This window comes from Chrysochloris asiatica, unplaced genomic scaffold, assembly GCF_000296735.1.
Source record: "Chrysochloris asiatica unplaced genomic scaffold, ChrAsi1.0 scaffold00067, whole genome shotgun sequence".
Lineage (NCBI taxonomy): Eukaryota > Metazoa > Chordata > Mammalia > Afrosoricida > Chrysochloridae > Chrysochloris > Chrysochloris asiatica.
Window position 1 is genome coordinate 10106772 of NW_006408585.1, and position 14177 is coordinate 10120948.

Consider the following 14177-nt stretch of genomic DNA (forward strand, 5'->3'; position numbering starts at 1 on the left):
AGTACTGGGACCATTCCCTGAGCCTTCTTGTTCCTGTATTCTGTGTTGTTCTCGGCAGAGCTCATCACTACACTTCCAACTGATCTGCCATCTTTTTCCAGAAGTCCTCTCATACTTTTTACTTTCAATTTTCTGGATACTTTAAACAATGTTGGATAATGCTGCTGATAATGGGCATTCTTTCTTATCTATGATTTAATGAAAGTGACTTTATTATTTTACCGCTGAATATATTTGCTCAAACTCTTTACCATATTTAGAAAGTGTCTTTCTGTCTAAGCTGGAGTAGAGTTTTTGTTTAAAACTGTCTTCCAAGTTTTATCAGGTGCTTTAGAATTGATAGATATCATTATTTAGCTTTTCCTCCTTTAATTGAATTAAGAATTGTGTTTTTAGATTTCCTTCTGGTGAACCATTTTTTGAATTATAAACTCTACTGGGTTTTGTTGTGATATTCTTTCAGTATATTGCTGGGTTTAATTTCCTATTTAAAATTTGTCATCTCATTCATACATTTATTGTCCTAAAATTTTAGTTTCAGTGCTTTCTCACGTTTTTATGTCACTCTTACAATACATATGAAACAAAACAAAACAAAAAATAAAATAATACCCAAAGGCTAAGGGAAAGGAGTCCTGGGGTGGTACTGTGGGTTAATGAGCTGTCGGTTTGAACCACAAGGTTGGCTGTTTAAGCTCACCAGCCACTCCTTGGAAACCCTATGCAAAGTTCCTATGAGTCGACACTTTTAACAACAACAACAACAACAACAACAAAGGGGAGAGCACAGTGGTGCTATAGGATAAACACTGGACTGCAAATCACAAGATTGGCAATTTGAGCCTACTAGTCACTCCACTGGAGAAAGATGAGACTTTCTGCTCCTCAGAAACCCTGTACAGTGTAGCTATGAATCGGAACTGACGCAATGACACTTAACAACAACAACAACAACGGGCCTATGGGTCTAGCTCTTGCCTACTCCTTCTTGTTCGTTTTTAATTCTCTCCCTCCTGCCCTTCCGCTGCCCATTCTTTTAACACAACAAGCACACACTTGCCTCAACGACTTTGCCTTTGCTTTTTCTTCTTCCTGTATATGTTGACCTAAATTAAATAAGAGAATTCAGTATTTTGGTGCAGTCTCTGTTTATTTGCCTTATCAAAAAAGCCTTCTCTGAGCTCATCTAAAAGAGCTGTACCCATGATTATCTGTAAGGAACCTGATGGTACAGTGGGTAAGTGCTTGGTTGCTGATAGAAAGGTTGGCTATTTAAACCTTCCTGCTGCTTCGTGGGACAAAAGACCTGTAAAGATTACAGACTAGAAAACCCTTTGGGGGCAATTCTACTCTCTCCTACAGGGGGGCTGTGAATTGAAATGGACTTATTGGCAATGTTTTGGGGTTTTTTATTTTCTGGTCATTTGTCTTCTTGCCAGTTTTAATCACAGTGTAATATTTTTTTATATGCCTGTTTTTGAGCTATGGTGTTGGAGGAGAATATTGAAAGTGCCATGGGCTGCCAAAAGAACCAACAGATCTGTGTTGGAAGAAGTGCAGCCAGAGTGCTCCTTGGAGGCCAGGATGGCCAAACTTCGTCTCTCATACTTTGGACATATTGTCAGGAGGGACCAGTCGCTGGAGAAGGATATTGTGTTTGGTAAGGTGGAGGGTCAGAGAAAAAGAGGAAGACCCCCAGCGAGATGGATTGGCAAAGTGGCAACATCAATGGGCTAAAATAAAGCGTGGCGACAATTGTGAGGTTGGCCCAGGACCAGGCGGTGTTTCTTTCTGTTGTGCGTAGGGTCGCTATGAGTCAGAACCAGATCGATGGCACCTAACAAGAACAATTTGTGTATCTATTTGTTTACCTACCTGAGTATAATATTGTCTCCATGAAGGCAAAAACTAAACCCCCAGTCCCTGGAGAGGCACCTGTTAGGTACGTAAAAAATATTTGTTGAATTTTTGGAACATAAAATGGTAAAGGACGTATGAGGGAGATTCAAAAAGTTTGTGGAAAATGGAATTAAATGTTAATGGAATTTCCCCACACAAAAAGAGCATGTGTGGAGAAAATTGTCAAGAAGCAGAAGAGGAGAATCTCAAAATTATTTATATTTAAAAATTTTTTTAGCTTTTATCATAAATTACATGAAGGCTTACTGAGCAAATCAGTTTTCCAGTCCACAGTGAATACACATTTTGTTATATATCATTGATTGTTGTCCCCACAATGTAACTTATCCCAAATGCTTCCCTGTGTTTTCTGATTCCATTCCTTCTCCTTTCCTGCCTTCTGAACTTTGTCCTTGGACAGATAGATGCTGCCTTTTTGATCACAAATGGTTGATTATTATAAGGAGTATGTATTTCCCTAGTGTTATTGTTCCCTTTTAGACCTGTTAATTGTTTGACTGAAGCTTGAGCCATTGAGGTGAATTTAGTTCCAAGTCTGAATGATAACCAATGCCCATAGGGATCCCAGCATTCTCTGTCCAACCAGTACACCTAGTCTTTTAAAAATGATTTTGAGTTTTGTTCTACATTTGTCTCCCACTATATCCAGGACCTTCTAATGTGATCCCTTTCAGAGGGGTTGGTACTGGTAGCCAGGTGCTATCTAGCTTTTCTAGTCTCAGAGTTGTGGAGTTCAAGTTCCTGTGGTCTATTAGTCCTGAAGTAGTGCTGTAAGGATAAGCACTGGACTGCTAGCTACAAGGTAGGTGGCTCATATCTACAAGCTGCTTCTTGGAAATCCTGTACAGGGTTGCTTTCTATTGGAGTAGACTCAATGATACTTATCAACAACAAGAGGAATGTTGGTCCAGTGGACTAATTGTTTCCATGTGCCTTCAATGTTCTTCACTCTTGGCTCCAGATGGAGAGAGGCCAATAGTATACCTTAGACAGTTGCTTGTGAGCTTTTACAACTCCTGTCACTACTCACCAAAGTAGGATGTGGAACAATGTCTTTATGGACTATGTGATATCATTTGACCTTAGTGTCCCTCAGAGTCTCAAAATTCTTGAATGGCTTCAGTCCTCCCTCCTCCACTCCATTCTCTATCATATGTGGAGAGTTTCCTGCTATAGAAATCCTGTGTTGAGAATCAAAGGGACCAACCAGAGGGAAGGTAGATCTTCAATAAACTTAATGGCTCCTATCAAGGAACTCAGGGTTGCATCTATGGTGAGAATTGGGTCATGAAGTCTTCCTACATAAAGTCAGACCCAGTCCTGGTGTGGCTCTGTAGGATAAGCATTGGACTTCAAGGTCAGTTTGAACCACAAGGTTGGTGGTTCAAACTCACCCGTCACTCCTTGGAAACCCTATACAGGGTCACTATGAGTTGGAACCAACTCGACTGCATTTAACGACTGCAACAAGTGTCATTAAGTTGATTTACTCATAGAGATGCTATACAGGGTTTTCAAAGTTATAAATCTTTACGGGAGCAAAAAGTCTCATCTTTCTCCTGTGGAGTGGCTGGTGGGTTTGAACTGCTAACCTTGCTTATCCTACTGCACCACCAGGGCTTAACATTGGTGAAAAAGAATGACAGTGGGGATCTTATGTTTCTTGGTGGCACAATGAATGGTTAAATGCTTAGCTACGAACTGAAAGGTTGATGGTTGAACCCTCTAGCATCTCTTTGGGAAAAGAACTGGCAATCTGTTACCACAAAGATTATAGCCTAGGAAACCCTCTGGGGCCGTCCTCCTGTATTACGTGAGGTTACTGTTCATGGAATCTAGTGAACAGACACAGCAGCAATGTTCCCTAAATGCATTCCACTTGAGGTATTGTGAATGGCCAATTGTACATGTTAACTCTTATGATGATGGTAATGATCATTCTAATTGTTGCATTTCTAACTGTGCTGATCAATATCCCATTTCCCTTTAGAGGTGTATGGAAAAAGTTGATATAATTGTTTCCAGTCTTTTGGGTCTAAGGAAAACAGGATCTAAGAGTGAATTTGAGTAGCCTTCATTTGCTATTTTATTCACAGATGTTGAAGGATACCGAAAACCATGATAAAATAATACCATATAAGATATAAAGGGATTGGAACAACTCCCTTTAAGTTCTGTTAGTATTTCACTGAGTTCTGTAAAGTAAAATCTTTAAGAAGGGCTATTTCCTGATTATGTAAATATGACTTTAATTACAATTTATATCACATGAAATTTAGCTTCTAATAAACACGATGTGTGATAGTTATCTGACATAATGATTTTGAAAGTTTAAGAGGTAAGATATCTAGTGGAACTCATCATGCAACAAAGCCCACATCACATGACTTTAGTCAGAAAATGTGTTTGAAAAAGCTGAGTATGGTTACTTTATATTGTTTGGATCATTTCAAAAGATTCACTTGTGTGAGCATATACTTACTATATTTCTTAATGTTTTCCCTTTTGGTATCTTTTTGCCTAGAGGGAGAAGAAGATGAGGATGAAGAGGATGAAGATGAAGAAGAGGAAGATGAGGAGGAAGATGAGGAAGATAAGGATACAGACTCACTTGATGAGAGCTTGGACAGTGATACTGAGCTGCCTGGGTTTACCCTCCCTGGCATCACCTCCCAGGAACCTGGTTTAGAGCAGAGAAACCTGGGCACCTTGGGAGGAGCCACCTACCAGGTGCCAGATGCCATCGAGTGGGAACAGCAGAATCAGGGCCTGGGTAAGATCATGTGGGCGTTCATTTCCCTATTTCCCTCCCTTTACTCCTTTTGTGTTTCTAGGGTAATTGCTTTCCTTCATTGGCATCAATCATGAAGCAAAATGGATTTTCTGTTTCTGTTTATGGGACGTTCATTTGTGAAACAGTATTCATTCATTTCTTCATATGCCTGTGTTTTTGTACTCTCAGATAGCTAGGCTCCAAACAGTAGTCTCTAGACTGCCGAGTAAAAGCACAGTTAACTGATGTTTGAAAGGAATTCTGTCCAGCAGGAAGACCGATTGTAGGTCTTAGGAGGCTCTCCAAATGGGGAGAAGATGTGTGTACTTGAGTGCCGACATATAGCATGGCTGGACTGTGACCGTAAAGCAAACGCATTTTGTCGCCCTGTGTATTTTTATAATTTATACACATGGGAAATTCTTCCCCTGCCTCTGGGTGAGCCTTCGGGCAGTGCCACGCCTTTTCTGTTTGTTCTTATAGTTGCTTGTTATTGGAATTCAAGTGCTCCGATAACGCCACACTGACTCCCTCTTGGACATGGTCCACACTGCAGTGACAGTCTCTGAAGATGCAGGATCACCACAGCTTGGCTTTCTCTGGTCTGTCACACTCTTGGAATTTTCAAGAGGAGGCACATTTTGAGCTCTTCCTCTCTTGACCTGAGGTGAAATGACCTCTTGTCTAAAGAAATCCCTTCTCTAAAATCTTAGTCTTTAAAGTTAGGCCACTTTTTGCCTTCAGTGTAACAGAAATTAAGTTCAAGAGTCAGATTTCTTTTATTTTTTTGTGGGATGGGGTGGGGAGTGGTATTTCATTGAACACCTGGATGTTGTTTTAGAACCTTATTCTGGAATATTATATCTAGTTTGTCTTTGTGCATCAGTTGAAACTTCCAATTTAGAATCTTACTGTATATGAATTCTTTCAAATCACTTTTCTCTCATCTCATGAGGATTCTTTCTTAGGTCAGCAGTGAGAAAGGATAGGCACTTGAAAACAAGTATGGAGTGGGGAATTGCAGTATCTGTTTATGGGGTGACTGTGTAGTTTAAAACAAGTTCTTTTTAAAAAAAAAACTCAAACTGGAATTGGTAAAACCTTTAAAGGCATATGATTTGACATGGAATTCACTTTATAATCTCTGTTGTTGTTGTTAAGTGCCGTTGAGTTGGTTCTGACTCATAGCAACCCTACATAAGAGTACTGAGAGGCATTTGGTGGGTTTGAACCACTGACGTTGTGGTTCGCAGTCCGGTGTTGATCCTACAGTGCCACACCACATCCTTTATAATCTTTAGCACAAAAGAAACATGAATAGAGGTATTTAATACCATTATCTGTACTTTTGTTGTTGTTATTAAAAGCCATCAAGTCTGTTCTGACTCATAGTGCCCTGTATAGGGTTTCCAAAGAGTGGCTGGTGAGTTTGAACCACCGACCTTGTGGTCCAGAATAATGATCTGTACTTTCAGTGTTCTTTAATGAACTGACCTTTAGATCTGCGTAACTGATTCACCCAGCAAACATAAATCTTCCTGTTTTTTGCAAGGCATTAGGACATGAAAGGAGTCCCGGGTTAATGTGCTGGACTGCAAGGTCGGTTTAAACCACAAGGTCAGTGGTTCAAGCTCACCAGCCGTTCCTTGGAAGCCCTATACAAGGTCACTATGAGTCAGAACCGACTCAACAACAATCGTTATTGAAGCAGACTGTCACATCTTTCTCCCACCACGTGTGTTCAAACCACCTACCTTTTGGTTTGCAGTCCAGCACTTAACCACTGCACCACCAGAGTTTCTTCCATTGCTGTCCATGCCGCCCTTAGCCCTCACCCTCAGGCAACCACTGATATGCTTTTGTTGCTATAGTTTTCATTTTCTAAAACTTTATATAAATGTAATCACACACCATGTATGTACCCTTTTGTATCTGTCTTGTATCATTCTGTCATTTCATTTCTTGTTATTACTGAGTAGCATTCAGTTGGAGTCCTGTTGTGGTGCTGAACTGCTAAATGCAAGGTCAGTGATTCAAACCAAACAGCTGATTCTTGGAAAGTACATACAGGGTTGTCATGAGTTGAAACTGACACAATGGCAATTGACAACAACAATAACAAACATTCAATTGTGTAGCTGTAGTTATGACACTAATGGAGTAGCTGAGGAATGGCAGGGAAGCCAGAGCATGAGACAGAATGGTGAGCTTCCCAGCCCACAGAGCCAGGAAAGCTGAGTGACTTTGTAGAATGAGGTGCTTGTGGGCATTTAACGGGGAGCTAACTTAGCTGATCCATCCACAGAGCTAAAGCTGAGCACCTTTGTACCGAGGATTATAGTAAAGTGAAATGTCGTTTGGGCTGTTTATTAACAGCCCTTAAAGAGCTTTGTAACCTTGACAAAGCAGGGCAGATGCCAGGCTAAGGGGCTTTGAATGCCAAGAGAGAGGCCTGCCTGTGGGCATGGCGAGGAGAGGCTGTCTTGACTGGAAGAACTGTGCCCTGAATGTTTCTGACCATGAATTGTAACCTGTTAACTTCGCTAATGGAGTACTGGTGTGGTGCTGTATGATAAGCACTTGACCTCAAAGTCAGTTTGAACCTGAGTAGGTGTTTCCAACTCACCAGCAGTGTCTCAGAAATCTTATATAGGGTCGCTATGAGTCGGTACCAACATGGTGGCACTTAACAACAACAAATTTCCCTAAGGGAATCCTGGTGTGGCACTGTGGAATAATGCACTGACCGCAAGGTCAGTTTGAAACTCAAGGTCGGTGGTTCAAACTTAACAGCAGCTCCTCAGAAACCCTATGCAGGGTTGCTATGAGTCATAACTGACACTTTCCCTAATTAACCCTTAACTGTGAGTGTGGTGTATGAGTTATACGTAGCCATTGCAATACACAATTGAACCCAGCTGAGTGGGGAGTGCTGCGGGAGGGCCTGCTGATGCCATTTTTGCACATTGGTGTCAGATGGAAGGCTCACAGGAATTAGCTTTGGACTGATGCTGATGGTGATCTCCTGGCTGTGTAGTAAGAGGAGGCAAAATGCTGCTTCCAAGCCTTATATTACAATTATGAAGAGTGGTTACATTATATTACATTGCATTATGAAAAGTGATTGTATTATATTACATTATGGAATAGCAACTGGTCTAGTGTTTGGTGAAACCACTGGGAACCACAGTCTAGCCGAGGTGATAATAAATTAGCCTTTGCAAAAAGTCCTTTGGTGATGTGATTACATTTGAAATGGTTGTCTGAGTGGGTCCTACAATGTAATCACAAGGGCTCATATCATAGGGAAGCAGGAGAGTCAGAGAAGGACATGAAATGATGGAAGCAGACATTAGAGTGATATGACCATGTAAGTGGTTTCTAGAAACTTGAAAAGGCGAGGAAATGGATTCTCTCTTAAAGTCTCCACAAGGAACCTGACAGCACCTTGATTTAACTCCTCAGGACTCATTTTGCATATCTGACCTCCAAAATTGTAAAAGTAATCACTTTGTTTTCTCTGATGCCATTAGATTAGGTTAATTTGTTATAGCAGAAGTTGGAACATACAGATTTCAATGCGTGTTTCATGAACTGTCATTTTAGAAAGTAGAGCTACATGTGAAAATGATAAAATTATTTTTTTTCTTAATAAGTCAATGAAAATGCAAACATAGAGGCTCTTTAAAAGGTAATCTTATTTCATATAACACTAATTAGCCATCTGTTTCATTCCTATTTTTAAATGGTTTAATTAATTTATTGTTGTTGTTATTAAGTGCAATCGAATCAGTTCCGATTCACAGTGACCCTGAGTAGGGTTTCTGAGGCTGTAAATCTTTTGTGGGAGCAGAAAACCTCATCTTTCTCTCTTGGAACGGCTGGTGGTCTTGAACCTCTGCCTTTGTGGTTCATAGTCCAGTGCTTATGGTATGGCGCCACTGCGCTCCCCAATTTATTTATAGTTCATTACATATTTTACAATATGAATAACATTTCAAAGCAAATGCTTAAATCCATGTAAGCTTTTTAAAATGAACAGATTGAGGTGGGTAGTTGGGATTGGCCAAAAATACTGCAAACTCTTTGAATAGATTATAGTATCATTTCCTGTGAAGTAACACAAGCAAAAGATTTAGATGACTTTCCAAGGCAAAGCCGTAGATTTTTATGGCCTCAAATTCTCTGAATTTCTGTTTTCTCCACGTCCACATATACATTGCCGTTAACGCTTTGGGAGCAGAGCTTAGTTTATCTTGCTTTAGGAAAGTGTTGCTGTGGAGAGGTCACGGTAGGGATAGAAGGAGTCAGGGGTGAAAATTCCAAGTTACGGTTGAGGCAGATTGATTGGTGAAATGCAAGTAGTGTATAAACCTGAAAAGTCCATTGTGATCCAGCTGATTTTGACTCATGGTGACCCCTGAAACTGCTGCAGCCATTGCAGTTATGAGGGGCCATTTGTGGGGGGAAAAGCAACACCCCATGGATGACAGAGCATCAAGATGGAAAGATCTTGGGTCCCTGGTGGCAGTTCCGTTGTTGAGTTAGAGTAGAACTGTGCTCCATTGAGTTTTCCATGACTGTAGTCTTAGGAGTCCTGGTGTGACACTCTAAGCTAAGCACTGGACTGAAAGGACTGTTTGAACTGCAAGGTCGGTGGTTCAAACTCACCAGTTGCTCCTCAGAAACCCTATTCAGGGGTCACTATGAGTCAGAACTAACTTGATGGCACTTAACAACAACAACAATCTTATGGAAATAAATCACCAGGCTTTTCTTCCTTGGCACGGCTTATGTTGCCAACCTTTCAGTTATTAATTGAAAGTTATACCACTCAGGGAGGGACCTAAACAGTATATCAGAACTCTTAATTGACATCGTTGTTGTTGTTAAGTGCCGTCCAGTCGTTTCTGACTCATAGTGACCCTGTATAGTATTTCTGAGGAATGGCTGGTGGGTTTGAACTGCTGGCTGGCCTTGCAGTTCGAACTGACCTTGCAGTGCAGTGCATTAGCCTACAGTGCCATACATTTATAGAATAAATTTTGTTTGTGATTTAACACGCTCATTTTAAAATTTATGGGCAAGAACACATAATAAATCACTGAATTATCTTTTTTAAGGCAGAAAATGAATATGATCCATGATGACTCATTGTAGCCATACTAATATTTTAACATCTCTGATGTAATTCACACCTAGTAATCTTTTTCCATTGTGTATCTGTTGTGATACCTTTAGTTTCAGGTAACAGAAACTCTAAATTGGTTTAAAGAGTTAATGAAATTAGCAGATACTTACCTATTTCTCTCTGTCTTCCAAGAATTCTATGACCAATTTTATTAAATCAATATCTTTATTTTACATATGATTTCGAATACATGATTTCTGGCTGAGGACCTCAGGGTGACATTTGGTTAAATTTCTTTTGGGAACAGAGGCCGTTTTTGGTCACTTTACAGATGAGTTGATGTTTGGATGGATAAGGCTACCAAAAAAGTCAATAGTAAAATACAGCCTTATTATGGTTGTGTCATTTTTTCCCCCTTAAAGCCTGCATTGCACAATGGAGTGGGCTATTGAGGAAGTAGAGTATTTTTCTCTGAGTATCTTAAAAAAAAAAAAAAAAAAATGTAGGGTAAAAATTCAATTAATAGTATGTGCTTATCTTACAGAGCCACCACAGTCCCTAGATGTTCATGAGTACCTACTAATTCATGAGTGTTGGTTGTTATATAAATAGTTGGAGAGTGACATATAAATACATAAATCACCTTAAAGCAGAGATGAAGTCAGTGAAAACAAGCTTTATAAGGAACTAGTGTATCAAATTCATTAACCAGTGATTTATCAAGATGCCAGAATGAGGAACACAAAACAAATGCACTTGAAAGTAGAATAAACCAGTAAAATGGTGGGTGGGCCTTACAGAAACTAGGCCTTATTGATTGTGAATAAGTCAGACCCTATATAAACAGCACTTCTCTTTTTCCTCTCTCTTCCTTCTTAATCTTTCCAAGCACTTAACATGTAGTTGTTGTATCACAGAATGGGTTCTAAGTCCAAATATTTAAATATATTGCAACCTAGCTGTGGCAACAAAGAAAAGATGCTTGGCAAAAGGTAGTGGTGATGAGTGGAATGTGGGACCCTATCCAGAGAGGCAGCGACACCAGAGATGGAGGCAGAGATGAGGACATGGAGAGAGTGAGCAGCTGAGGACTCTAGACTTACGGAAAGAGAAAGGCTGTGTGCTGGCGACAAGGAGGCAGGCTTGCAGAATGTGCTCTTTGGTTGTTTAAATGATTATATATTCCTGAGTGTTTTTGTGTACATCCCCCCACCCCCGCAAAAAACTAAAACAAAACAGAGGGAATGGAAGCAAATACTGTTGAAAGATGATGCATGCAGGAGATTGTAATCATTACAATGAAAAGATAAGTGTAAAACCAGTGTTCTCCCACATAAACTATCACTCAATTCACAATAAAACTTCACCAAAAAAAAAAAAAAAAATAGTGGTGGGCTTGTGAGATTTGAAACAACTTTTGATTACAACATATGTCAGTGCATTTCACAGCATAACATGTTATGCTACGAAGCAAAAGGTTGCTCAGGAAGCTGCCAAGGATAACGGAATTAAATATGTGTGTATAAGGAGAGACAAGAAAGAGACATTAATCTAATGTAACCAGTACAAAGAGAGCAAGTAGACTGGCTAATGCCTCTAGACCAGTGATTCTCAGTCTTGGCTGCATATAGGACTGACTTCTTGTTTGTTAAGTGCTATTGAGTTTGTTCTGACTCACAGCAACCCTGAATAGGGTTTCTAAGGAGTGGCTGGTGGGTTTGAACTACTAACCTTGTGGTTAACAGTTCAGTGCTTATCCTACAGCACCACACCAGGAATAACTTGAGAGCTTTTAAAAAAATACTGGCACCTAGGTCCCAGCTCTAGAGGACCATTATCTTGGGCTACATCTACTGGTTGCCTCCTTGGGCCAAGTCAGCTTCTGTTTAAGTAGGGGGATGTGGAAAGAGGATTTTAAGGAGTGTTTTTTGTGGATTAGAAGTCCCTGGGTGGTACACAAGGTTGAATATTTAAATTTATGTAGAACACTATGGAAGAAAGGTATGAAAATTTACTTCTGAAAGATCACAGTCGTTGATAACCTCATGGAATATAGTTCTACTCTGACCAAGTTGAAATTAACTAACCAGAAACTTTTTTATTGCCCCATTTATATTATGAATAAGGAGTCCTGGTGTGGCACTGTGGGTTATTGCGCTGGACTGCAAAGTCAGTTTGAACTATAAGGTCGGTGATTCAAGCTCACCAGCCACTCCTTGGAAATCCTATACAGGGTTGCTGTGGGTCAGAACTGACTTGACGGCACTTAACAACAACAACATTATAAATAAGGAGCCCTGGTAGCATAGTGGATTTTGAGGTGGGCTGTTTACTACAAGGTCATCAGTTCAAATCTACCCATTGCTCTGTGGAAGAAAGTTGAGGGTTACTGCTCTTGTAAAAATTTACAGCCTTGGAAACCCTATGAGTAGGAAATGACTTGATGGCACACAACCACCACCACCATCTTATGAATGGAATCCCCATTTGTAGAGATTTACATTGTTTTCAGTGATCTTTTCTGTGTTGGATTAGTGTCTATTTCAAGTCCTAAGGTGCACCTGACCCAAGCCATGGTATTTTCAATAACCTCATATGCATGTGAAAGCTGGACAGTGAATAAGGAAGACAGTAGAAGAATTGGTGCTTTTGAGTTATGGTGTTGGAGGAGAATATTGAAAGTGCCATGGGCTGCCCGAAGAAGCAACAAATCTGTGTTGGAAGAAGTACAGCCAGAGTGCTCCTTGAAGGCGAGGATGGCCAAACTTTGTCTCTCATACTTTGGACATACTGTCAGAAGGGACCAGTCACTAGAGAAGGATATCATGTTTGGTAATGTGGAGGGTCAGAGAAAAAGAGGAAGTGAGATGGATTGGCTAAGTGGCAGCATCAATGGGCTCAAGTGTGGCAACAATTGTGAGATTGGCCCAGAATCGGGCAGTGTTTTGTTCTGCTATACATAGGGTCGCTATGAGTCAGTACTGATTTGATGGCACCTAACAACAGCAACATTTAAAGGCCTATTTGGAGTCCTGGTGTGGTGTAGTGAGGTTAAAGTGCTGGATTGCAAAATTGGTTTGAACCAGAAAGTTGGCGGTTCAAGCTCACTGAAGCTCCTTGGAAACCCTTTACAGGGTCACCAACTTTTAACAACAACAATTTAAAGTCAACCGTCACTCTTTTATTTCACCCAAAAGCCCATAATCACATTGTTGTTGTTGTTAAGTGTTGTTGAGTTGGTTCTGACTCTAGTCACAATTATAAGGTTTCTAAGTAGTGACTGGTAGGTTTGAACTGTCACCCTTGCAGTTAGCAGTCTGGTGTTTATCCTATAGCACCACACTAGTCACATTATAGATTCCTAAATCTGGACTGTGGAGGTTTGTACCTAGACTCCCCCATCCGAGAATGAGCCAGCATCTCCTTGGTGGGAGTTTCTTTGGATAAGAATCTGCCAGATGCCTGGGCACGTTGCTGTCTTCACCATGGTACCCAGGATTTCTAGATTTGAGAATAATGTCACTGACTCTTTCTTTAGAATGAAAAAGAACTGGATTGTTTTTTCTAGACAGGAGAAGCAGAAGACTTGAGTGCAGACCTCACTTTTCACATTAAATAAGACATCGATTGCCAAAGTTGAATTTAAAATATCATAATCTCTGCCTCTCCTTGAACATAAGAGAAATAAGGTCTTCAGAGGAACATGCCATACAAGTCCCGAATATTATTTCTTTATAGATCTTTCCAGGGAGATGTTTGTTACTCACAGATTAGTAGTAGTTGGCGATTCTAAGGGGGCGGGGAGTATCTACTTATATGTTTGTGACAAAAGATTCAACAAACACTGGAATTTAGTAGGTTGTGGTAGTGTTTGTGTACCTTAGAGTCAGTTCTGACTCATAGTGACCCTGTATAGGGTTTCTGAGGCTGTCAATCTTTACGGGAGCAGTAAGTCTTATCTTGCTCCCATAGAGTGGCTGGTGGATTCGAACTGCTGACCTTGAGGTTAGCCCAATGTGTAACCCTCTACTCCATCATGTCTCCTTTAGTATGCTGTATGTATGCTCATTAGCCAAGTTTTTCACTTATTTACAGAGTGTGGCACTGTGGGTTGATGCGCCAGACTGTAAAGCCTTTTGAACTGCAAAGTTGGTGGTTCAAGCTCACCAGCTGCTCCTTGGAAACCCTATACAGGGTTGCTATGGGTCGGAACCAACTCGATGGCACTTCACAACAACAACATTGTTATTCAGTTTTATTATAGGCATTTTTGTTATTGTGATGTATCGTGGAGTTAGTCCTCACTCATAGCAACCTTGTATAGGACTTCCAAGGAGCGGCTGGTGAGTTTGA

At 40.4% G+C, this 14177-nt stretch overlaps 1 protein-coding gene across 1 annotated transcript in view; it reads left to right on the plus strand.

Annotated features, from left to right (window-relative positions):
• LOC102828422 (chromosome unknown open reading frame, human C14orf37) overlaps positions 1–14177 on the plus strand; it is a 174900-nt gene that overhangs the window by 74358 nt on the left and 86365 nt on the right. The window contains 1 exon segment of the mRNA XM_006864606.1: positions 4445–4693. Coding sequence (XP_006864668.1) covers positions 4445–4693 — 249 coding nt within the window.